Source organism: Syzygium oleosum, unplaced genomic scaffold (assembly GCF_021117445.2).
Source record: "Syzygium oleosum isolate NSW1041296 unplaced genomic scaffold, Sole_v2.1 Sole_v2.48, whole genome shotgun sequence".
NCBI classification, from domain to species: Eukaryota; Viridiplantae; Streptophyta; class Magnoliopsida; order Myrtales; family Myrtaceae; genus Syzygium; species Syzygium oleosum.
Window position 1 is genome coordinate 1,669,243 of NW_026607532.1, and position 21,633 is coordinate 1,690,875.

The 21,633-nt window shown below is 40.7% G+C and overlaps 3 protein-coding genes and 1 long non-coding RNA gene across 5 annotated transcripts in view; 3 read left to right on the forward strand and 1 right to left on the reverse strand.

Moving 5' to 3' along the window:
• The first annotated feature begins 634 nt into the window (after positions 1 to 634).
• On the forward strand, positions 635 to 5,921 carry LOC115668846 (peroxisomal (S)-2-hydroxyacid oxidase GLO4-like). Of its 2 annotated transcripts, none has more exons than XM_056306858.1 (12): positions 635 to 715; positions 1,641 to 1,788; positions 1,877 to 2,001; positions 2,086 to 2,132; positions 2,205 to 2,282; positions 2,379 to 2,503; positions 2,652 to 2,709; positions 3,389 to 3,451; positions 3,729 to 3,798; positions 5,004 to 5,104; positions 5,337 to 5,441; positions 5,671 to 5,921. In XM_056306858.1, the coding sequence occupies exons 2-12, from the start codon at positions 1,646 to 1,648 to the stop codon at positions 5,848 to 5,850; spliced, it is 1,095 nt and encodes a 364-aa protein (XP_056162833.1). In that variant the 5' UTR covers positions 635 to 715; positions 1,641 to 1,645; the 3' UTR covers positions 5,851 to 5,921. The 2 variants fall into 2 exon arrangements, with proteins under 2 accessions (XP_056162833.1, XP_056162832.1); XM_056306857.1 differs by lacking the exon at positions 635 to 715 and adding an exon at positions 899 to 1,344.
• Positions 5,922 to 7,738: 1,817 nt separating this feature from the next.
• On the forward strand, positions 7,739 to 8,599 carry LOC130136707 (peroxisomal (S)-2-hydroxyacid oxidase GLO3-like). Its single transcript, XM_056306831.1, has 4 exons — positions 7,739 to 7,881; positions 7,970 to 8,094; positions 8,179 to 8,225; positions 8,471 to 8,599. Exons 1-4 carry the CDS (start codon positions 7,739 to 7,741, stop codon positions 8,597 to 8,599), a joined length of 444 nt encoding a protein of 147 aa, XP_056162806.1.
• On the forward strand, positions 8,477 to 11,673 carry LOC130136708 (peroxisomal (S)-2-hydroxyacid oxidase GLO4-like). Its single transcript, XM_056306832.1, has 6 exons — positions 8,477 to 8,672; positions 9,457 to 9,519; positions 9,798 to 9,867; positions 11,039 to 11,139; positions 11,373 to 11,477; positions 11,602 to 11,673. The coding sequence occupies exons 1-6, from the start codon at positions 8,601 to 8,603 to the stop codon at positions 11,671 to 11,673; spliced, it is 483 nt and encodes a 160-aa protein (XP_056162807.1). The 5' UTR covers positions 8,477 to 8,600.
• A 375-nt stretch (positions 11,674 to 12,048) lies between these two features.
• LOC130136719 (uncharacterized) overlaps positions 12,049 to 21,633 on the reverse strand; it is a 35,431-nt gene continuing 25,846 nt past the window's right edge. The window contains exon 2 of the long non-coding RNA XR_008815481.1: positions 12,049 to 12,576. This is a non-coding gene — a long non-coding RNA (uncharacterized LOC130136719). The remainder of the gene's footprint in view (positions 12,577 to 21,633) is intronic.

A 21,633-nucleotide genomic window follows, 5' to 3' on the forward strand; every position in this document is an offset into this window, starting at 1 on the left:
AGCAAGAAGATACGTCCGCACACTTCTCAAAAGATCCTCTCGTGTTAGAAAATTACCCAGTAAAGTTTCAAATGAACTTGTTGAGATGATCGATTGCTATTTTCACCATTCGTACTTTGATCATCAATAGATACATTTAAGCATAAAACAATATTGTCTTTCCATAGTGACTGTACAACAAAAAACAATACAATCAAAGATGAATAAATCGTGGATAATGCAAACATCAACCAACATATTCAGTCTTTGAGTAAATTCTCGTAAATTTGTACAAAGAATGGAAGTCGAAAAATTCACAGCCATGAAAATAATCTAGGGAAGTAAAGTATACAATTTGCAGATAAAACTAATATTTCTTTATTCTAATACATGATTAGTGCTTGCTCAGATTGTAATGTTGGAAATAAGTTCAGAAGAGGATAAATTACCAAGGAAATGTAACGGGTGCGGAAGAAGTGGCTTCCATGAAAAAACATGTTATTTGGAAGGGACGTTTTCGTCTTTTAATAAAATTGAAAAAGAAGAAGGAAGAATAAACATAAGAAATGATTTTAAATATAGAATGGGACGTGCATGAATTATTCTCATCCATAGCTTCATTACAATATATATTGAAGAGAGTCAACGTCCTCGTGTCGCTCAACTCATCACTGTCCTCAATCGAGTTTCGTCCTTCAACCGGAGATTTTGCTCCGATCGTGTGAAAAAACCCAAGGTTCGATCTTGCTTATCCTGCGAAACATCGCGCCACTTTCGATCGTCTCTCTTCTTTGATTCGAGTGCGCAGAGTGACTCGTCTGCTCTGCACTTTCTTGAGCATCCGTAGCGTTTGCGATGCGGAAAGATCGCATTTTTTTTTGGTGCGCATGCAGTCATGACTGGCGAAAAATTCATTGACCCGTCGTCATGTGGGAGTTTGTGATCAAGGTTCATGTGGGTGGTTGGGCTAGCGCAAGATCCGGAAATGGTTGCGCTGACTCGTTCTCGAGATCGTCGTAGCGTGCTGATAGGTTCAAGGTTCGGCTATGTGTGACTTCATGAGTCACCCGAGCTTTAGAGGAACGGCGAGCGTGTTGATGAAGTATGGTGCCGTGTGCGAAATGACTTTGGGTTGATTACTGGCAGAATATGACAAGGACTTGATTCTGTTCTAAATTTATGAGCCGCGTGTGGCTTTGATGTTGATTGCGTTTTGAGATGTTTGCGTGCTGTACTTTTGGCTGTAGATACGGCGAGGGATGTGGGTGCATTACGATCGCCATTCCATACTTTTCGCTCTTCTGTTTAGATTTAGTGTGAATTCGTGCGGGCACATTCAAGTTGCAGATATGCTGTTGGTTTATGGTAAATTGTTTTAGATCTTTTGTAGGTTCATTTGCTTGATGTGTTATTTTGCGTACTCTTAGTAAGGGTATGCAATGGACTAGTGACATACTTTGAAGTGAGATGATATGATTTTGCTAGTTACGTCGGTATTTATTTATAAGTTGCATCTTGATTCTAAGACCATATATGAAGGGAAGAGAATTTGTAGGGCTATTGTTGTGGTCACCTTTTTGTTGACAATCAAAATTCGCAGAGTCACATGTAGGAGAAATTGTTAAGCTGTTGAGTTAATAACACTTTATATTTTCATTCAGGAAACATGGCCGGGGATCCTGTCAACGTGAATGAGTATCAAGAATTGGCTCGGCAAGCCCTTCCGAAAATGTACTATGATTTTTTTGCAGGTGGAGCGGAAGACCAGTATACACTTAAAGAAAATGTGGAAGCATTTCGCAGAATAACGTAATGCCTAATGAATGCTGGTCAGATTAAAATCTGCACCAACCGTATTATGTTGTTTGTTAATTCTCAACACATGTATTTCTGGCAGGTTTAGGCCGAGAATCCTCATTGATGTGAGCAAAATTAGTTTGTCGACTACTATATTGGGCTATAACGTTGCTGCACCCATTATGATTGCTCCAACTGCTGTGCATAAGTTAGCACATCCTGAAGGTGTGAAACCTGAATTTTCTTGGAGGACCTCTTTCACAGGTTTCATTGTTTTGATTTTAATGATGCAATTTTTCCATCTTCCAGGAGAGGTTGCTACCGCAAGAGCAGCTGCTGCATGTAATGTCATCATGGTAATATATTACCAAATATTTTTTATCTTAATTTTGCTGCTATAACATACTCAATTCAACTTTTTACTCTAGATTCTTTCATATATGTCTATGTGCACTGTGGAAGAGGTCGCGTCCAGCTGTGATGCCATTCGATTTTTTCAAATATATGTAAGCATCTATTTGATTAAGAATCTCCAGTGTTCTTGGCTTTGTACATTCTCCATTAAGATTTCATCTTCATAATGAGTGCATCTCCTTATGCAGGTATACAAGAGACGGGATATTACAGCTCAGCTTGTACAAAGAGCTGAAAGAAGTGGATACAAAGCAATTGTTCTTACTGTCGATGTTCCCAGACTTGGCAGAAGGGAGGCAGACATAAAGAACAAGTAAAATGCTTTCCTCTCCCTCTCTTGCTCCCCCACCCCTGTTGGGGCATGGATATCATGGTCATAAAACAAAGTTCGGGTACAGTTAACTCTCTCTCTCTCTCTCTCTCTCTCTCTCTCTCTCTCTCTCTCTCTCTCTCTATGACAGAATGGTAGCGCCTCAGTTGAAGAATTTTGAAGGTCTACTCTCAACTCAAGTTGTCTCTGTGAGTGAATGATTTCTTTTCTATTTGAGGATCTGTCGATAGCAATATAATTTTACCTATTCAATGGAGATTCATGCGTGGGGATATATCTATGTTACTAAAATCTCATTGACCAATCTCCTTTGATGGGCATGGAGGCTGTTTTCGTCATTATCTGTGTACCCTGTTATATGCTGCTCTATTTTTTCAGAGTTTATAACTCTCTTTGACATTAACAAGGTAGCAAAACAAAAAGAAATGCTCACTATGGCACTGATGTTTGTGGATATCATGGTATTAGGCTCAGCCTAGTGGAGATTTATTTAATGAGCTCCGTGCTTCTCTTGTGCAAAGCTTGCCCTTGGGGCAAAGAGTATTGTATTCATTGGCTCTCTTTTCTCTATAACTGTTCCGTTTGATTATATCTGTGTCTAGAAGAGTTATTTTTATAGTTCATATGCTTAGAGAACATAATTTTTACTGTTGTATCTTGAGGTGAAGAAACAAGAAACAAAGGGTTCGGATAACGCGAGGCAACAGAAAATGTATGGTCAATACTTGACCATTGAAAACATTTTCGCTGCCTAAATAACCTTATAGAGATGACTCAAATTTTTATAGTTTGTTAATTGCAGAAATTTGGCATAACATCTCTCTCACTCTCGCTCCCCTTTTCCTTTGCCTCCGCTGCAATTTGCAGGATGAGGGTTCAAACGTACAAGCTTTTGCTGATTCAACTCTTGATGCTTCTTTGACTTGGAAGGTGAACCTCCATACCATCTTAAATTACTTTGCAATTAATCCTTGAAATTTTATCTGGGCAATGTTTCATCAAAAGAATCGTGTTTTCTGAATGAATGAGATGTGTGAGGTAGTGTCATCCAGTGTGGAAATAGTTTTGATAGCTATCTTACAGTGACTTTTTTCATTCAATTTTCGTTTGTCGTCATGATCTACGAATGATAACTGGATCTTTATAATGTCTCTGTTTGCTTTATTTGGTATCTTGGTTATCACGTAACTAAATTACAATGATGCAGGACATTGGATGGTTGAGATCAATTACAAGATTGCCGATTCTGATCAACGGAGTTCTTACACACGAAGATGGTAAGATCTAGGATTGTATTCTAATAGAAAAGCAGTTGAGGATTCGTCTGAAGATTGTTTTGTGTCTTAATTTGAAATATAGCTTACTTAGCATATTCATTGCTAAAACCAATGTTCCAAAACCAGATTAGAGATTGAGCCGAATTGCTGTCCCATACCAGGTTGAACTGATTGAAATCGGCTAAAACTTGTGGCTAAAAAACCTTGTGGTTTGGTTTTAAAAACACTAGCTTAAACGAAAAGTCTTATTTTAAGATGGTTTAAGACCTGGAAAAATTTGTACTTTAAGGATCCTTTTAATTTAATCGCAGAGTTTAGAAGATATTACCTTGAGCTTCATTAATTGCTTTAAATCAATCTGTCAACCAATTTTCAGGTAGCGTGGCCATAAGTAGCAACTGACAAGACCTTCTGTTTTGATCTAATATAGATAAAAATTTTAACCACATATGCATACATGAGCAAAGGGATCATTGCATTTACAAGGAAAATAAAATGAAAGTCAAGAATGACGGCTTGAGAACTCGTCACCTGTGCCAAAATCTATTTTTGCATTCTGATTTGTGCTAGATTTGATGGAATTCGTTAGGATTTTTCAATAGTGCAGATTTGTGTGTGTGCTGTTGTTTTATTTTAGATGAGGTCTATAGTGAGCACCGCATCATTGCCAGTTCATCACCGTATAAACAGTTCCATCAGTAATATACAATACATTTGACACCATAGCGATCAGTTGGGTATGATTAAATTGACATTGAAGGTCAGGATAGTTGAAAACCAGTTTGAGGCTTAATGCAGAACTGAAAAAAATCCGTTCAGCGAAGGAGAATTTTGTGATAACTCAGGGTTTGATTGTATATCTAGTTTGTAGAGTGTGACCTCTAGCATTAAACTTTGAAGATTCTTCAGTTCATCTTGAAAGGAAACAACATTATGCCTCAATTAGTTTGGTAGTTCAAACAGCATAGTCATTCTGTTGGGGAAGTCGTATGAGTTAAGGAATTTTAATGGTAATGGGATATTGTCTGTCTTCATTTTGTCATCACTGCTATTAGGACCTTGTGTTCTCTGATATTGGATTGAAGCATCTTATTCATCTATTGGAATTTAATATTGCTTCTCAGTATACTGTATCTGTTGTTACTACTATTGGTTGTTGCATACTTGACAACCTTATCGACAAGCTTGTATGCCCTCATTGGCAGCAATTAAGGCAGTGGAAGCAGGTGCTGCTGGGATAATTGTCTCAAATCATGGAGCTCGACAGCTAGATTATAGTCCAGCCACGATATCAGTTCTGGAAGAGGTGCCTACTTTTACTAACTCCTTTGTCCGGCAGGTTTAATAATAGATTCTAGAATTTGGGAGCATTTGTAAACAGTGGATAAGAGTAAATGCACCCGCTTTTGCCTCCTGAAAATAAAGCACGTGGCATTCTGTTTCCCTCTATTTTTACAAATGCATGAAAGCTTGTGCTGCAGCAAGTCATCTATATCAAACAGCATTTTGGTCCTGACTTTTTAAACCTTCGTTTGTAGGTTGTTCATGCAGTCAAAGGGAAAGTCCCTGTTTTTGTTGATGGAGGAGTGCGGCGAGGAACAGATGTTTTCAAGGCATTGGCCCTTGGGGCACAAGCAGTACTGGTACAATCTTTTATAATTAGTTTGGCACATTCCTGATATTTCTCAATGTGGACTATCTGTTATATTAGTAAGGGGTATTGTAACAAACCCTTGAGGCATTTACGTGATAATATCGTGCCAAGTTAGTAGAAGCTATCTTTTCACATTACCAAAACACCTGAATCATAAATGAAGAAGTGCCATAGGACAAATGTTGACATTCTCTTAAATAGTGGTCTTGTTACTACAGATAGGAAGGCCTGTAGTATATGGGTTGGCGGCAAAAGGGGAAAGTGGAGTTAGAAGGGTCACTGAGATGCTGAAGGATGAGCTCGAGCTTACGATGGCACTGTCCGGATGTCCCACCATAAAGGATATCACCAGGGGCCATGTCTTAACAGACCGCGAGAGACTTCATTCCTCTCTCTGAATTCACGCTGCAGCATCCATGAAAATGAGATTCGCATAGTCAAATGGACGATACCATTGTTGTTTTATCACTTGTAGCAGTTGTCATGTTTCATTATCAAAAATAAAATTGGAGTCAGAGTAAGAGCATCAATATAGATTTTTAATAGTCAAAGCTGATTTTTTCATGGTTCTTTAGTAGATGTTAATGTTCAATAGTACTTTTGTGCATTAAATTAGAAGCATAAAATCCTTGTAAGACATGAAATTGATCTGCGTCTTCCGACTCTAATACCTTCCAATCAACTTTGTCAAGTCTGTATCATCACGAACTCCCCTCTAAATGATGCGAAAGAACAGTTCTTCCCCACCACAAGATGGCTGGGTAAGATTAAGCACAGACATAAGTGCTTTTAGGAAGTTAATAAAATGGATGCTGCTGTGGTCGTGCATTTCCTGCGAACATATTTTTGCCCCTACTCATCCTCTACTCTCTCCACTGCAGCCTTGGGGCCTCTGTTTATTAGCTGATACTTGTACCCTCGTAGCCCATGCCAGCAGGTCATAGCCTTTATTCCCGCGTGTACTTCAATGAAATTTAATTTTAGCCTTTTATTCCAGAACAAGGTTCACATTGACGAGCAAACCGGATTGAAGATTGTCCCGCAAAATCTGGTAAGAGATTCCCCAGTCATATACATTTCCCCAGAATCCGCTACAATGTTAAAGCGATTATATTGAGTATCAGACTGTCGGCTTATAGAACAGAAAAGACAGAAGAAAATGGAAAAGAGAAGGGTTATTAATACTATGAAAAACCCCAAATTGATATATATATATGATAATTTTACTATAAATTGATATTTTGATCACCAAAAATTTTAAATTGGTATATTTGTAATAATTTTACTCTTCGTAAGTTTCCATTAAATTTTAACGTCAAATTTCAGAGTTGGATGTCACGTGGTAATTGATGGGTGTACCGGTTTGGAGTTTTACTCTCCGTTTTTCATACTAATTTATGGTTTTTCGTGGTATTAATCCAATTTAACGAAGGGTAAATTTGTCATAAATGTATAAATTTGGGGTTTTTAATGGTAAAAAAATTAATTTGAGATAAATTTGTCATAAGTGTATCAATTTAGAGTTTTAATAATTAAAAAATTAATTTGAGATAAATTTATAGGAGGTGTACCAGATTGAACTTTGACGTTTTTCGTGGTAGCGACTCAATGAGAATAATGGCGGGCAGCCTTTCACCGGACGCGATTGCTGGTAATCAGTAAATCCCCCATCCCCAACAGTAACCGAGGCATTCGACCAGAGCTTTTGCTCTGTTCGTGCGAAAACCCAAGGCTCCCATTTGCTTATCCTACCCTTTGGATCGTCTCACTTCTTTGATTCGAGCGCGCAGCGCAGAGCAACTCCCCTGCTCCGAACTTTTTTGAGCATCCGTATGGCTGAGCGTCTGCGACGCAGAAAGATCGCATTCTTTTTTTTTTTTCCTTCTGCCGTCATGGCTAGCGAAAAGATTATTGACCGTCATGTAGGAGCTTGTGACGAAGGTTCATGTGAGTGGTTAGGCTAGCGTGAGATTCTGAATGCCGTTGGGCTACGCGTTTTGATGTGTTCGTGTTCTGTAGTTATGGCTATACATAGGTCGAGGGATGTGGGTGCATTACGAGCTCTATTCCATACTGTTCACTCTCCTGTTTAGATTTAGTGTGAATTCGTGTGGGCACATTTAACTTGCAATTATGCCGTTAGTTTATGGTAAATTGTTTTAGACCTTCATTTGCGTGAGTGTGTGGTAAAAAAGGCACCCTTATACGGTGTCGTTAGCTAAGCAGCACCCTTAGGAGAAATTGTTAAGCTGAGGTAATAAATGCTTAAATTTTTATTCAGCAAACATGGCTGAGGATCCTGTCAATGTGAATGAGTATCAAGAATTGGCTAGGCAAGCCCTTCCAAAAATGTACTATGATTTTTATGTCGGGGGAGCAGAAGACCAGTATACACTTCAAGAAAACACGGAAGCCTTTCGCAGAATAACGTAATGACTAATGAATGCTGGTCAGATTTAAATCTGCAGCAACCATATTATGTTGTTCGGTACTTCTCAACACATGTATTTGTGGCAGGTTTAGGCCGAGGATCCTCATTGATGTGAGCAAAATCAGTTTGTCGACTACTCTATTGGGCTATCACGTTTCTGCCCCCATTATGATTGCTCCAACTGCTAGGCATAATTTAGCACATCCTGAAGGTGTGAAACCTGAATTTTTTTGGAGGAACTCTTTCGCATGTTTGCTTGTTTTGATTTTAGCGATGCAATTTTTCCATCTTCCAGGAGAGGTTGCCACCGCAAGAGCAGCTGCTGCATGTAATGTCATCATGGTAATAGATTACCGAATACTTTTAATCTCAATTTGCTGCTATGACATACTCAATTCACCTCTTTACTCTAGATTCTTTCATATATGTCCACGTGCACTGTAGAAGAGGTCGCGTCCAGCTGTGATGCCATTCAATTCTTTCAAATATATGTAAGCATCTATTTGATTAAGAATCTCCAGTTTTCTTGGCTTTGTACATTCTCCATTAAGATTTAATCTCAATAATTAATGCATCTCCTTATGCAGGTATACAAGAGACTGGATATTACAGCTCGGCTAGTACAAAGAGCTGAAACAAGTGGATGCAAAGCTGTTGTTCTTACTGTTGATGTTCCCAGACTTGGCAGAAGGGAGGCAGACATAAAGAACAAGTAAAATGCTTTCCTCTTCCTCTCTCGCTCCCCCATTTCCCTGGGGCATGGATATCATGGTCATGAACAAAGTTCGGGTACAGTTAAACTCTCTCTCTCTCTCTCTCTCTCTCTCTCTCTCTCTCTCTATGACAGAATGATAGCGCCTCAATTGAAGAATTTTGAAGGTCTACTTTCAACTCAAGTTGTCTCTGTGAGTGAATGATTTCTTTTCTACTTGAGGATTTGACAATAGCAATATATTTTTACCTATTTACTGGAGATGCATGCATGGGAAGATATCTATGTTCTTAATATCTCATTGACCGATCTCCTTTGATGGTTTGGAGGCTGTTTTCGTCATCATCTTCATACCCTGCTACATGCTGCTCTATTTTTTTGGTGTCTGTAACTCTCTTTGGCATTAGCAAGGTAGCAAAACTAAAAAAATGCACACTATGGTGTTGATGTTGTTGATATCATGGTATTGGGCTCAGCCTAGAGGAGGTTTATCCCAGTGAGCTCTGTACTTCCCTTAAGCAAAGCTTGCCCTTGGGGCAAAGTATTGTATTCTTCGAAGCTTTTTTCTCTATAACTGTTCAGTTTGATTATATCTGTTTCTGGAGGAGTTTTTTATAGTTGATTTGCTTAGAGTACATAATGTTTTACCCTTGTATCCTGGGGCAAAGAAACAAAGGGTTCGGATAACGTCAGGCAACAGGAAATGTATGGTTAATAATTGACCGATGAAGACATTTTCACTGCCTAAATAACCTCTTGAGAGATATCTCAAATTTTTATGGTTTGGTAAATGCCGAAATTAAGCATAACATCTCTCTCACTCGCTCACCCCTTGTCCTTTGCCTCCGCTGCAATTTGCAGGATGAGGGTTCAAATGTAAAAGCTTTTGCTGATTCAACTGTTGATGCTTCTTTGAGTTGGAAGGTGAACCTCCATACCATCTTAAATTACTTTGTAATTAATCCTTGAAATTTTTTCTGGGATGATATTTCATCAAAAGAATTGGGTTTTATGAATGAATGAGATGTGCGAGGTAGTGTCATCCAGTGTAGAAATAGCTTTAATAGCTATCTTATGATGACTTTTTTCATTCAATTTTCCCTTATGGCCGTGACCTACAAATGATAAGCGGATCCTTTTAATGACTCTGTTTGCTTTACTTGGTATCTTGTTGGTCATGTAACTAAATTACAATGCTGCAGGACATTGGATGGTTGAGATCTATAACAAAATTGCCGATTCTGATCAAGGGAGTTCTTACACACGAAGATGGTAAGATCTAGGATTGTATTCTCAAAGAAAAGTGGTTGAGGATTCGTCTGAAGACCGTTTTGTGTCCTACTTTCAACTAGAGCTTACTTAGCATATTCATTGCTTAAACCAGTGTTCCAAAACCAGATCAGAGATTGAGCCGAATTGCTGTCCCATACCAGGTTGAACTGATCGAAATCGGCCAAAAACTGTAGCTAAAACCTTCCAGTTTGGTTTTAATAACACTAGCTTAAACGAGAAATCTTACTTTAAGATCGCTCAAGACCTGGAAAAATTTGTACTTTAAGGTTCCTTTTAATTTTATGCCAAAGTCGAGAAGATATTACCTAAAACTTCAATATTTGCTTCAAATCAATTTGTCGACCAATTTTCAGGCAGGGTAGCCATAACTAGCAACTGACAAGACCGTCTGTCTTTGAGCTAATTTGGCATTAATTCTTTTAATAGATAAAAATTTTAACTACATATGCATGCATGAGCAAACGGATCATTGCATTTGCAATGAATATAAAAGGAAAGTCAAGAGTGATCAATTGTGCTAGATTTGAAGGAGTTCGTCAGGGTTATTTAATAGTGCAGATTCGCATGTGTGCTGTTGTTTTATTGTATATGAGGTGTGAACCCATTTCTATAGTGAGGACCACATCATTGCCAGTTCGTCACTGTATAGGCAGCCCCATTAGTTAGGTATGATTTAATCGACATTGAAGTTCGAGATAGTTTGAAAAGCAGTTTTCAGGCTTAACGTAGAACTGAAAAAAATCCGTAAAGTGCGGGAGATATTTGTGATAGCCTGAGGTTTGATTGTATATCCAGCTTTGTAGAGGGCGAACCTCTCGCATTAAACTTTGAAGATTCGTCAGTTCATCTTGAAAGGAAACAATATTATGCCTCAATTGGTTTGGTAATTCAAACATAATAGTTATTCTTTGGGGGTGTGGGGGGGTAAGTCGTATCAGTTAGGAATTTTGATGGTAATGGGATACTGCCTGTCTTCAATTTGTCCTCGCTGCTATTAAGACCTTGTGTTCTCTGATATTGGATTGAAGCATCTTATTCATCTATTGGAATGTACTATTTTGCTTCTCAGTATACTCTATCTGTTGTTACTACTATTGGTTGTTGCATACTCGACAACCTTATCAACAAGCTTGTATGCCCTCATTGGCAGCAATTAAGGCAGTGGAAGCAGGTGTAGCTGGGATAATTGTCTCGAATCATGGAGCTCGACAGCTAGATTATAGTCCAGCCACGATATCAGTTCTGGAAGAGGTGCCTATTTTTACGAATTCCTTTGATCGGCAGGCTTAATAATAGATTCCAGATCTTGGAGCATTTGTAAACTCTGGATAAGAGTAAATACACCCGGTTTTGCCCCCTGAAAATAAAGCACAGTGGTATTCTGTGTCTCTCTATTTTTACAAATGCACGAACTTGTGCTGCAGCTAGTGATCTCTAAAACATCATTTTGGTCATCAGTGTTTCTGTTAAACCTTCGTTTGTAGGTTGTTCATGCAGTCAAAGGGAAAGTCCCTGTTTTTATTGATGGAGGAGTGCGGCGAGGAACAGATGTTTTCAAGGCATTGACCCTTGGGGCAGAAGCAGTGCTGGTAAAATCTTCTAATTAGTTTGTAGAAACTATCTTTTCACATTACCAAAACACTTGAATCACGACTGAATAAGTGAACTAGGACAATTATTGACATTCTCCTAATAGTGGTCTTCTTACTACAGATAGGAAGGCCTGTTGTCTATGGGTTGGCGGCAAAAGGGCAGCTGGAGTTAAAAGGGTCATTGAGATGCTGAAGGATGAGCTCGAGCTTACGATGGCACTATCTGGATGTCCTACCATAAAGGATATTACCAGCGGCCACGTGATAACAGACTGCGAGAGACTTCATTCCTCTCTCTGAATTTGCGCTGCAGCATCCATGAAGATAAGATTCACATAGGCAAATAGACGATACCCTTGTTGTATTATTGTTGGTAGTTTGCCATGTTATGTAAATAGCCTTCTGTGTTTCATGATCAAAAAGAAAATTGGAGTCGAGTCAGAGCATGAGTAGATATTATGATAGTCAAAGCTGGTTTTTTTCTTGTTTCATCAGTAGATGTTAATGTTTAATGGTACCATAAAATCCTTGTAAGACGTTATATTGCTGGTCTTTGGACTCTAATACCTTCCAATCAACTTTGTCAAGTTAGTATCATCACGAATGCCCCTCTAAATGATGCGAAAGAACAGTTCTTCCCCACCGCAAGAAGGCTGGGTAAAATTGAGTACCGGCACAAGCGCTTTTCGGAAGTTATTAATAAAATAGATGCTCCTGCGGTCGTGCATATCCTGAGAAAACATTTTTGCCCCTACTCATCCTCTACTCTCCTCCTGCAGCCTTGGGGCCTCTGTTTATTTGCTGATTCTTCTACACTCGTAACCCAAGCCAGCAGGTAAAAGCGATTATTCCCGCACGTACTCCGATGAAATTTAATTTTAGCCTTTTATTCAAACACGAGGTTCAAGAACATTGACAAACTATATTAAAGATCGTCCCGCAGAATCTGGTAAGAGATCCCAAGTCATATACATTTCTCCGGAACCAAACTTGGAATACGGTGAAGAAACTGAAAGGAGTGGAGTTCATCTCCCCATAATCACTTCACCAATGTTTGTGCATGAGTCTGCTTCTGCTCTTGCTTGCGGAATGGATCCTACAGATCCAGAAAGATACAGTATAGTTCAGACCGCAAAGAATCCACACAGACGTGGTGATGTTACGTTACTGCATGTCAAGTCAGAGAAATTTTTATCAAAGACAACATCTTTAAGTGGAGAGAAAATGCAAAGTGGGCAGTATCGTTTCACAAGCTCAGACTAGTCTAGCTTTAAACAAACAAGGTAGCACATGTATGGTTCCAATTTTCATGAGAAGATGGACTTACTAGCTCTGGGCAGTAAGATGAACCTTAATCAGATATGTGGTTCAGGCAATACCGATTATAACATGTCAACTTTTCATCGTCCAGTTTCCGTATGTTGTATAATAGATGCTGTGGAAGTTTCGTGGAACATCCCTCAAGACTCCGGAGAAACCCTTTTGATGACTTGGGAGAATGGGAAAGTTGTCCAAAAAGTTCTAAACCTATTGTACGATGGCCAATTCAATTCTATACCTTTTAGTTTTGCCAATTCAGTCATAAACCTTTTAAAAAGTTGCCAATTCAGTCATAAATATTTCAATTGTGTCAATTTAGTCCTAAACCTATTGACTTTTTACCAATTTAGTCATAAATTTTTTAACGAATTGCCAATTTAGTCATTCAGACTAATTTTGGCCGAAAATTACTGATATGACAGTCTAGTTGGCGCTAGCCATCCTACGTGGCGCCGACGTGGATAATTCTCTATTTTTTTTTAAATTCGAATTTTTTATTGATTATTTTATTTTATTCTTTTCTTTTATGGTTTTTTCCCTTTCTTCTTCATTGAGCCGGCGACTGGCTGGCGAGGGTTGCATGCCACTGGGTCCCCGAGCGAGGGCTGCGAAGCCCTCGCTGGCTGTGGGTGAGGGCTTTGCGGCCGGCGAGGGCGTCGTGAGCCCACTACGTGGCCGGCGAGGGCCTGGGTAAGGGTTGCGACGCCCTCACCTCGCCAGATCTGGCGAAGGCGGCGTGGCCCTCGTCGGATTTGGCGAGGGCTCGCGAGTCCTCATTGTGGCCGGCGAGGGCATCTGTAACGTCGTTATCTTACCCTTGGGTAGAGGTGGCCACGGGCCGGTTTTGGCCCGGAACCGGCCCGGTCCAGTCAAACCCGGGCCCGCGGTTCGGAATCGAAACCGGCCCGTGGCATACGGGCCCGGTTCCGGTTCCAGAAAAATTTGAACCGAGCCCGGAACCGCCGGTTCGGGCCTGTCTCGAAAAAAAAAAAAAAAAAAGCTGCGGAGGTGCGGCAAAGACACCGCATTGCGGTGCCATGCCGCAGAAGTGGCCTACTGAGAGCCCGTTGCCAGGCCCCTCCCTGGCAACGGCCAAACCCAAAAAAAAAAAAAAAAAATTTATCCGCAGCAGGGCCTGCAGACGTGTAGGCCCTGCTGCGGGCTTGCACCTTGCGGCCCGTTGGGGCAACCGGCAACGGCTACGCCCCAACGGGCGTTTTTATAATAAAAAAAAAACACATAACCATTGCAATTTGCAACGGTTATGTTTTATTTTTTTAATTCTAAATTTTCTTCTATTTTTTTCCTATAAATTCTCTCAAATTCTCACAATACACACACAATTCTCTCAAATTCTCTCCAATTCTCTTCTCTCAAGTCTCAAATTTTCTCAATACTCGAAATTCTCTAAAATTCTCTCAATTTTCTCAATCCACGCAATTCTTTCTTAATTCTCCCAATTAATCCGCTCAATTCTCTCAATCCATTCGAAAAATGGCAAGTGGAAGTCGAGTGCCAACTGGCAAAGGTAAGAATATCGCGACGGAATCCCATCATTCTTTTGATCTTCGTGAATATGCAGATTTTCAAGATGATGAAATCAACATTTTTCCCGATGTGGAACGCGTCCCGACGCAAGAAAGTTTTCATCCTCCTGCTGAAATATCTACAACAAAGGAAGCGGAACGGGAATTTACATCTGACATTTGGAATCACTTCACGAAAATGGAAAGGTTTGATATCGGTCAAAAAAGGTATGATATAATTTGTAAATATTATGGAAAAATATATAAATATACAGGTGGACAAGGATATGGAACATTTAAACGACATCTTAGGAGCAAACATCCAACCGAAACGGGAATCGATATCGGGCAACAACAAATTTCCGGGTACGTCAATTCTAACACTTCCCCTTTATTTCGTTTTAATGAAAAAACTTATAAGGAAGAATTAGGCAAATTTATTTCCGTTGAGCATTTAGCATTTAATTTTGGAGAAAGATTTGGTTTTAATGAATTTGTACAAAAAGCATGTGCTCCACAAGTAAAACGTGTTCCTAGAAATTCAATTAAAGGAGTAATTAAAGATCTTTACAAAAATGGAAAAAAAGATTTACAAAACTTTTTTATGCAATTTAATGGATGCGTGCATATAGGTAGTGATATTTGGAGTGATCATTAGCAAAATCATTCTTACATGGGCATAACATGTCATTGGATAGATGACGAGTGGACTATTCAAAAAAGAGTTATTGCATTTAGAGTTTTCGATGATCATCATACGGTAAATAATATTTATAGAATAATTAGGCAAGTTTTAGAAGAATATTATTTGCTTAACAAAATTTTTTCAATTGGTTTTGATAATACCGCAGCAAATACCGCTTCAATTGCCGAGTTAGAAAATATTTGTAAACCCACTTTTGGCGGAAAATTTTTTCACATTAGATGTGCTTGTCATGTTTTAAATTTATGTGTACAAGATGGTTTGAAAACTCTTGATATTTTTCTTCAACCAATAAAAACGGCGATTCAATTTTTATGGAAACATCCCCAAAAAATGAAAGAATGGGATAAATTTTGTAGAGAAAATGGAAAAAAGCCAAAAAAATTTCCAAGAGATGTTCTAACTCGTTGGAATTCTACTTTCCACTTGCTTAATGAATCTTTAGCATATAAAGATTTATTATGTGCATTCATTTCTAATAATATACCTCAGATTAATTTATACCCACAAGAGTGGCATATTTGCCAAAAAATTTTAGATGTTTTAAAGGTTTTTAATGATGCAACTTATACTTTGTCCGGTGTTTATTATCCTATTACACATTTATTTTTAGTAGAGTGTACTAATATTGTCGGAACTTTTGATGAATATGAAAATGATGTTGAATTACAACATACTATAGTCGCAATGAAAATGAAATGGCTTCATTATTATAGTGAAATTCCCATGATTTATTTAGTTGCTTGTGTTTTTGATCCGCGTTGCAAATTGGATGGCTTAAATGATTTTTTGCGTGTGTATTATCAATGTTTACATTATGATGTGACAAATATTACAACCATAGTACGTGAGGTTAAAAACGTAGTAATAGAATTATATAATGAATTTTATACTAAATATAATTTAGGTGATATTGGATCTTCTCAATCTATGGAGATATAAAATGACAATACAGGTAAAATTAGTAGAGGGTACCAACTTTTATTACATAGACAAAAAAACAAAAGGGAGTAATAGGAAATATTTCTGAATTAGAGAGTTATCTAACCATTTTATTTGAGTTTACTGAAGCCGAAGGTGATACAAATTTTTTAATTTTGGATTGGTGGAAGAGGCACGCAAGCCAATACCCAATCGTTTCTCTTATTGCAAAATAGATTTTTTCAACCCCTTGTTCCACAGTTGCGGTCGAACAAGCATTCAGTGCTGGAGGTAATATTTTGAACGAACATCGTTCAAGATTAGATCCAGAATCAGTGGAGATGCAAGCTTGTGTTGCTGATTGGACGAAGGCTCACTATCGGCAACAAGAGATAGATCGGAATAATGAATCCGAATTCTTTACCGACAGAGATACTACCGCTACCAGTATCGGTACTGGAATGGGTAGTGAAAATTGAGGGTAAAAGAACTATTGGAGTTGGCAAATATTTCGGGAACTCTTGTTTCTCATACCGGGTACGCCCACGTGAGCTTAGGGAAACCGAAATATAATCCGACGATATGTGACCTCTCGGTCCCGCGCACGGAATGCTTAGGTTTTGGGATAATTTTAGGGTATATATATTGTACTCTTTTTTTTAAGATCGTTGTAACGAATTGTAATGTGCTTAATGATAATTTATTAAGTTGAAGCCTCTCTCTTTCTCTCTTGTCTTTTTGTCCCCAAATTTGAGTACAATTTACATTTTAATCACAATTTATATTGAATAATGTTCTATCACAAGAATAGTATTTTTTTAATTTTTTTTATTTTCATTTCTGTTTTTCCTTTTCTGTTTTTCTTCTTTTTCTTTTCCTTTTCCTTTTCTGTTTTTCCTTTTTCTCTTGTCTTTTTTCCTTGTTTCTGTTTTTTAAAATTATAATTTATATTTTAATTTTTTTTTCTTCCTCCGCGGCTGGCCATGGCCGGGCCGGCGAGGAGGTCGCCGGCGTCGGGCGAGGACCGCCCTCGCCGGCGTTGGGCGGCCTCGCCCGGGCCGGGCGAGGCCGGCCTTGCCCAACGCCGGCGAGGCTCGACCTCGCTCGCAATCGGCGAGGCTCGACCTCGCTAGCGTCGGGCGAGGCTCGACCTCACCGGCATCGGGCGAGGCCGGCCTCTCCCAGCCCAGGAGAGGGCCGGCATCGCCCGACGCCGGCGACCTCCGCGCCCGGCCCGGCTATGGCCGGCCGCGGAGGAAGAAAAAAAAAAGAAAAGGAAAAGGAAAAGAAAAAAAAAAAAAAAAAATCGGAAGTGCCGGAACCGGAACCGCGAGGAGGTTCCGGCTCCGGTTCACACTTGGCCACGAACCTGAACCGGAACCGTGGCCACCTCTACCCTTGGGGTTATTAATTGACATTATAGGCTTGTCACCGTCTCGTTTCTTTCATCTGATTATTAAGCACATGCGGGAACGTGTATAAACAAATTCCCAAATATAATAATAACTGAAAACAAGGGAAAGCATAACAAGCAAGACATATTATTGCTATTTTACTTAAACATATTGTACAAGCCCTTTTTCCATGGGCCGTTCCACATACAAATTATATCACAAGCGAAGACCGAGATTAATCCTAGCTCCTCTATGTCATCCTCCATCTTACGGACCTGAAAAGGAAAACAACCGGGGATAAGTCGAGGAGACTCAATGAGTAAATTCACTAATACTCATACAGGATGATGCCTTGCCATTGTACTAGCGCATATAAATATTTTTCCCGCCTTATGTCGATAGCAAATCAATAGCAAAGACTTAGACCTTGACCTTGCTATGTTCACATGGAAACTCACCTTTATCCGATCACATAAATTCGGCTTATCAATAAACACACATATCGGCACACATACAGAATTCATTTATTACATACCGGCACACATATAGAATTCATTTATTACATACCGGCACACATATAAGATTCATTTATTGTCATCCTAGCTCAACCAGGCATCCCAACTCAACCGAGGCATCCAGCTTCATGCTAGGCATCTTGGCTCAACCAAGGCATCCCGACTCAACCGAGGCATCCCGGGGCTGTCACGCCCCGTACCCACGAAGCGCGAGCATCCCACCTTCGGTCGTTTGACTGCGACGTCCCAGGAAGCGTCGCCGACCCACTCCCAAAACAAAGATCAAGCACAAGCGGAAGTAATAAATAAACAAGCCCAGACAACTTCAATTATGAGCCAAGGATAGCCATGCACCACTGCAGAAAATAATTACACATTTATATTACTTTTAAAACCCTCTGTACAATATTTACAAGTACAAACAAAAGATACGAACGGTGAGCAGCCACCTGGTCAAAAAGGAAAATGATAAGTGGCTAGGGAAGTCCGGTTAAAACTTAGAGGGAGAGGGCTACAGTCTCAAAAAGTGGCGGCCCTCACTACTAACTAGGGACATTGGGTGCCCTTAAGGTTCCCAATCAGGATCGGATGACTCGGAAGAATTCTCTGACAATTCCTCGGAGGCGTCCTCACTAGACTCTGACTCCTCCGAATCCATTGCTTGGGCTCGCTCATCCTCGGAGTCTGGCTCCAACTCCGGGTCAAGGTAAAGCTCGAACTCCTCCTCATCTGATCCCAACTCTGCTACCTCTCCGTCCTCCTCCACGTCTTGCTCTATGGCCTCGGGTTCGTCATCCTCCTCCTCTACCATAAGCTCGGGGTCCTCTACTAGTACGTCAGGCTCCTCATCCATCTCTTCTTCCTGCCTCATCCACTTGGGCGTGGCCTCAGGGTCTATCACCTCACCAGCAGCTATAATTGATTGCATCAACCCGGTATTGTCAATCGGAATATCAAAGGTCCTAAGGGGCTCTCCCTCATTTCCATTAGCATCCCGGTGACACCAAACCACGTACTCTTGTTTCTGGTAAAAGTACTCGCCTATATTCACAATTACTTCAGATCGATATCTCACAAAAGTCTCCCCATTTCCTGTGGGGTAGGTAGTAGTGTACTGCCGGATCTGCAGAGGGATCCCAAAAAGAGTCGGTGGTCTCTCCATCCTTACGGCCAGGGGTCTGAAAAGTTTCGGTTTACACAACCGTGAGACGAATCTCAGTGAGTTCAACCCCTAAACCTAGGCTAGGCTAGCATGCAATCTCCTGACCGGAAACAAACATTTAAAATCATAACGCAACCATAATCATACAATTCTCTGACCCTACAGGCTAAACAGTTCGATATATAATAATCGTGGCACGCACAGTCACCCGTACGCCAAACACATACTCATGCACCGAGTCTCACATACTCGCATGCTAATCAATGCATGTTTATGCATGCAAATGTTATTGACATGTCATGCGCATTTCTTTGGCCCACTAGCCCACACTGGCACACTTGCCCAATTCATTATTATTACGACTCGAGTCATCAATTTTTCACGGCCCGGTGCGTCTAGCCTGCTCCAAAGTGCATGAGGCGCAGCAACTGATCTGGCCCAGTGTCTCTAGCCTGCTTCAAAGTGCATGAGGCGCAACACTGTCTCCTTGCGAACTGCAGCCTCGCTTCAAAGTGCATGAGGATGGTCGCCTTCCGGACGTACCGGGCATCGTCCCCGCTTCAAAGTGCATGAGGACGGTATCGACCCGAAGGTCCTTAGGTGATCACACAACTTATTATTATTCGAACCCAGCGTATAACGCTTCAGGGTATTTTAGGTGATCACATGCTCATGGCAGACACGCATTTTCGCACAATTTCACCACATGCCACACTCTTGGCATACACAATGCGTGTCCATGTTATGCAATGCAATGCACCACGAGCGTCAATATAATTCAGACACCCAATGTCACAACACGTGCTTAATTGGCCCAATTAATACCGTGTGGCCCAACGTGCGATTCACAATTCAAACACATATTTCAAACCATTCATTGGCCAATCGTAATCCACAAAATCAGCCACACAACATACGACATAGTAATACGAAATCAACCACAATTAAGCACAATTGACGTACAATCAGTCAACTCGGGCATACCCGGCAATTTCACCAACGAGCTCCTAAATTGGTCATTAAACCCCATTATCCTCCCCAATAATTCTCATTAATCCACTAAATTTTTCCCGATAATAAATTCTACTAATCGGTCCTCAACCCAGTCTGAAATACACACTGATATTACCTAAGCCAGTCCAACATGCACCGATAACACCTAAACCAGTCCAGAAAAATGCAATATCAGTCCTAATCCGGGTTTAGGAATTTTACTCACCTAATCCAAGGTCATGACGACGGGGAATGGCGGCCGATCACCGGTGAACAATGCTGAAACCGGGAAATAAATTCCTGCGAACGGCGTACGGACGGGGGCGTAGAACAAGACTGCATTTACGGGGGACACTGTACGGACCGGCTGGGAACGATGGCCGGCGAGGTGCCGGTGACGGCCGCGACGAGCCGTACGGCGTGGTGAACAGTGAAAATCGTACGGGGGACGTGTGAACAATACGTACGGACACTGTACGGACGGTGTTGGGCGGCGACGTATGAGCGGGCTGGACGGCTGGGTGTCGACGGAACGGCGATCGGAGCTCTGGCGAAGCTCTGGCGTGGCGACAAGGCTAAACCGGAAAAGAAAAAGAGAGAAAAAGAGAGGGAAAAGGAGAGAGAAAGGGCTGGACAGAGGCGAGACTAAGGCTGGGGGCTATTTTGGTCGACGGGAAGGCACGGCGGCCGGCGGCGGTGCTCCGGTGGCCGGCGACTTGCTCCGGCAAGGCCAAACAAGAGAGGAAAATGAGAGAAAAAAAAAGGGAAGGGAGAGTGTTCTACGTGAAAGGGAATGCTGGTCTGACCAGATGAGGGTGGGAGGAGAGAGAAGGAGTCTTATCTTGGTCAAATTTTAGGACCTAGGGGTGCCAAGTGTCAAAATCTCACAACAAGTGACCATTTTACCCCTCATCCAAGGGCTAATATTGCATCTTATCCACTAATTCAAGGGCAAAAGTGTCCAAGGGCCAATAATTCAGCTGATCCAACATTTAATATTATTTCCTTAATTTTTCAGAATTTTCGGAATTAAATTTTGCCCAGGGGCAAAATCGTCATTTTTCCGGTCCCGGGTCAAAATTCCAATTTTCGCACATACGTGTTCCATATGTGCGTGGCCAACATAATATGGCGTCGGAATCGCGAAATTCATCACGCAAGCCCTCGAAAATCCACGTCAAAGTTTCGGCAATAAAATAATATTATTTTTTCAATTTTTGTTGAAATTCCAGTTTTTGTCCAAAATGACTCCTGGTATGCGTGGCCACCCAAAAATGGTATCGACCTCGAAAAATACCCTCATTTGGCCTCAAAAAGCAACGCTGGCGTCCCGAGGGGCAAAATCGTAATTTTTTCACCCCCGGACCGAAATTCCAATTTTCACTTGTACTAACTCCAAACATGTGTGGCCAGCGTGATATGACGTCAGATTCCCAAAAATAGTCTCTTAAGCCTTTGAAAATCGACATCGTAGTCCGGGCCCAATTCCATGAACAATACTCGCTAAACTTTCAGTTTCAGGGTCTCTCACTAACGGGCGACTGTTTAGAGGTTACGCGTATCGACCTAGGGCTACCCATATCGTAATGGTCTCGATCATTGAGAGAATGAGAAATTAT

What these genes read in the sequence shown, in the direction of transcription:
- LOC115668846 (XM_056306857.1), top strand. Translation starts at nt 1,239, where the DNA reads ATGTGGGTGCATTACGATCGCCATTCCATACTTTTCGCTCTTCTGTTT. An exon ending in TAAGTTAGCACATCCTGAAG is followed by an intron (nt 2,002 to 2,085) that starts GTGTGAAACCTG and finishes TCCATCTTCCAG; the next exon opens with GAGAGGTTGCTACCGCAAGA. An exon ending in CGATATCAGTTCTGGAAGAG is followed by an intron (nt 5,105 to 5,336) that starts GTGCCTACTTTT and finishes CTTCGTTTGTAG; the next exon opens with GTTGTTCATGCAGTCAAAGG.
- LOC130136707 (XM_056306831.1), top strand. Translation starts at nt 7,739, where the DNA reads ATGGCTGAGGATCCTGTCAATGTGAATGAGTATCAAGAATTGGCTAGG. An exon ending in TAATTTAGCACATCCTGAAG is followed by an intron (nt 8,095 to 8,178) that starts GTGTGAAACCTG and finishes TCCATCTTCCAG; the next exon opens with GAGAGGTTGCCACCGCAAGA. An exon ending in CTGCATGTAATGTCATCATG is followed by an intron (nt 8,226 to 8,470) that starts GTAATAGATTAC and finishes CTCCTTATGCAG; the next exon opens with GTATACAAGAGACTGGATAT.
- LOC130136708 (XM_056306832.1), top strand. Translation starts at nt 8,601, where the DNA reads ATGCTTTCCTCTTCCTCTCTCGCTCCCCCATTTCCCTGGGGCATGGAT. An exon ending in ATGCTTCTTTGAGTTGGAAG is followed by an intron (nt 9,520 to 9,797) that starts GTGAACCTCCAT and finishes ACAATGCTGCAG; the next exon opens with GACATTGGATGGTTGAGATC. An exon ending in CGATATCAGTTCTGGAAGAG is followed by an intron (nt 11,140 to 11,372) that starts GTGCCTATTTTT and finishes CTTCGTTTGTAG; the next exon opens with GTTGTTCATGCAGTCAAAGG.